Source organism: Chrysochloris asiatica, unplaced genomic scaffold, assembly GCF_000296735.1.
Source record: "Chrysochloris asiatica unplaced genomic scaffold, ChrAsi1.0 scaffold00156, whole genome shotgun sequence".
Lineage (NCBI taxonomy): Eukaryota > Metazoa > Chordata > Mammalia > Afrosoricida > Chrysochloridae > Chrysochloris > Chrysochloris asiatica.
Window position 1 is genome coordinate 4,214,261 of NW_006408674.1, and position 3,191 is coordinate 4,217,451.

The 3,191-nt window shown below is 41.4% G+C and overlaps 1 protein-coding gene across 1 annotated transcript in view; it reads right to left on the reverse strand.

The window, feature by feature from the left end:
• Positions 1–3,191, reverse strand: part of TMC3 (transmembrane channel-like 3) — a 69,927-nt gene that overhangs the window by 64,880 nt on the left and 1,856 nt on the right. The window contains exon 2 of the mRNA XM_006870946.1: positions 2,401–2,547. Within this exon, the coding sequence (XP_006871008.1) occupies positions 2,401–2,547 (147 nt within the window). The remainder of the gene's footprint in view (positions 1–2,400; positions 2,548–3,191) is intronic.

A 3,191-nucleotide genomic window follows, 5' to 3' on the forward strand; every position in this document is an offset into this window, starting at 1 on the left:
ATTTACAGCCTCGGAAACCCTGTGCAGGGTTGCTATGAGTCGGAACCGACTCCACAGCACTCAACAACAACAACAACAACATATATATATATAAATAGAAAAGTTCCTTAAATATATTTTCCTGAAAATTTAAAAAGGCAGATGAATACCGAGTGATGAATGAATACCAAAATTAATTGTAACTGAATTTCTTCAAGCCTTTCACTGAGTCAGACTGTTAGCTAGAAATCATTCATTTGGAGACCCTGGAAGCAGATTCTAGTGGCTTCACCCTGCACCCTAAGTCAGTGGTCTTCTTCCTTCAGTGGGAAAGCCAGACCTAGCTTCAGAGAATGTGCTTCCAGAAGAAGGTGGTATCTGGTTAATGTGTACAAGGAGGTTGTGTCTACAAAGCTTAAACAAATGACTAATACACTTTGTTAAGTTGACCTGGTGTCCCTGCCTGAAACATCAATATTTTAAAATGACCTGAATTCACTAAAATAGGCAGATGGTCCAATGCACATTTCAATCAACAACAGGATTAGAAAATAAATGCTAGCCCCATGGACGGATTAAATCGGCCTCTTAGAGCTGCATGCCACGTTATGCAACCATGGGCAGCCGTCCAATGCAGGGACACTCATTATCCAATGGTCAGCCACCCTCTGCTTGAGTAAACTGAGTTGATGAACTTAGTTCTTCAGAATCAGTCAATCTGTTAGTCTGACAACTTTCATTGTTATAATAGTTAGTGGTTTTAAGTCCTTTGTTGAGAAACACAGAAAGTAAGCAAGCTGCCTTTTTCTACAAAAGGAGCGTTATTTTCAAAACCTAACCTAAGCAGAGCACTGAGTTTTGGGATTCTCTGGTCTTGCTGAAATAGCCTTATATCTATAGCTCAGCCAATGTGCTCGCTTCATTCTAGTCAGAACTAAAAATACAGGCAAGAGGGAGAATTGATGCTCTACCCAGGCCTTGGTCACCACATTGGGGGCTGTGGAAGTGCATCTTCCATAGAGATGCATGCTATAGGATTGAACAACATGGTGCAAGGCACTACTGATTTTTATAATCAGCAGAGCCTAACAGAAAAGCCATCATTTTCTGTGCTCCCTCCTCGGGATTAAAACAATTTAGCTTCCTAATGTTTGAATAACCAGGAATCATCATTGTTTCTATATGACTTTGTTTGTTTCTGTGTGATTTTAATAAGGTCTATTGGAATGAATATATGCTTTTATCTTTATCTTTTCTTTCTTTCTTTCTTTTTTTTTTTAATGTAATGGCTCTAATGATGACTTTGGTAGTGTTCCTATGTTTCAGACTTGAAATCAGAAATATGAGGCTGAGGGGTTAATTCTAGCACTTAAGCTGTACCCTTTGGCAAGCCGCTTCACATCTCTGAGTATTTTACTTCTCTTCTGAAACATGGAGACTGTGCCTTCATTACTCAAAGACCCGGAGATGGTGAGCACTGGTAATAGACATGAAAGGCAGATAAAGAATTAATTGAAAACTTTTGAAAGTGAAAATATGAATGAGTTTAGCCATCTGCCCAATTCTCCCATGGGACGTGCTATCTACCGGGTCAGAGTGGAAAACCAGAGACTGGAATGGAAATCTAACTATGGCGTGATATGATGGAAAAGAAATGCAAGGGTTATCTGCTTAGTATCTGCATATTCTGGAAAATTTGTTCTGGATCATTGCTGTCCGCTGCCACAGTTTCTGACTCCTTTTGTTTGATTTTCAGTAACAATTAATATGCTAATTCTAACACAACTCAACTCTCAGAATGTAACAGAACACATTTTGGGAGTACTATTGCAGGAATTGAATATTGTTTCTCAGTATCAAGTCCACTTCAAAGAGAAGGAAACTGGCATTTAGAGAAATTAGGAAAATTACCCAGTAGTTAGTGAGTGGTATTGGTGATATTTGAGTTCAGACAATCTGCCTTCAGATCTTAAGCATTTAACTGTGATCTAAACAGCCTCTCCAGTATTTTAATTATCAGGCTTTCCAAGGACTGGGTTCCCCCCTAGAGGGAGTATTAGCCAAAAAGCTAAAATGAGTGCCTCTGGTCATTCTGGTCAAACAAGCCTGCCCCTTGTGAGTTTTGTTACGTTGTACATTCCAGAGGCAATGTTAAAATCTAATTTTCATAACATAGAAAGAAGACCAAACACTCTACAACAACACACAGACCCAACACAGACACAGACATGCTCACACATGCACATGCAGAGTTAACTGGCTATCTTTGAGATCTTTCAGCACAAACAACCAGCTGTACCCCTCCCACATCTCTGAGGCTCTCTAAGTTAGGTCAAGAGGGGCTGACCCACCCCTGTCGCCTGGTTGGTTTCAAGGAGAGAGTGCTTACAACAATCAGTAATTGTTTTGACCCCTGTTTACCTCAGTGCTCTCAGCTTCTGTCCCATGGGCCAGGGTCTGCATCGGATGTTTGCCATGAGGTCTTTCTGGAACTGTATATTCTGGAAGATTTGTTCTGGGTCATTGCTGTCCCCTGCTCCATCACCATTAAAGCTGTCATCCAAGTTGCTGAATGGGTCAGGGATAATGAGGGGGAAATCTGATTACTGGACAACTGTCTTCCAGCAAAGATCTTCCTGCCCTAGGCAAGTGTCACATCTCACTGCCTCAGACTACAAACTGTATACAGTGTGTGTATGTGTGTGTAGTTAAGAGATTTAGGGAGGTATAGAAAACTTGGTGGTATTGGCAGCTCATTGAAACACATTTATTGGACTCTATGGACGGTACTTAACAACAACATTGCCTCAATGCTTGGGTGGTGCAAATAGTTAACACTCTCGGCTGCTAAGCAAGATTCTGGAGGTGTGAGTTCACCCAGCGGTTCCTCAGAATAAAGGGCTGGTCATCTCCTGAAAAATCAGTCACTGAAAACCCTACGGAGCTAGTACAATTCGACTCTGGTACACCTGGGGTTGCCATGAGTGGGAAGAGACTTGACAGCAGCTATGTATTGCTTCAGTGAGTTAGTGAAAGGAAATGGTTTCTCTGGAAGAAAGATATCATCAATAGTACAAAAAGAGATTCCAGAGTGCTTACGTATATTCTTGAATAGCTGCATCTGGTAACGTAGTGGTTACGAATCGGGCTGCGAACCGCAAGGTCAGCAGTTCGAAACCACCAGCTGTTCCGCGGGAGAAAGATGAGGCTTT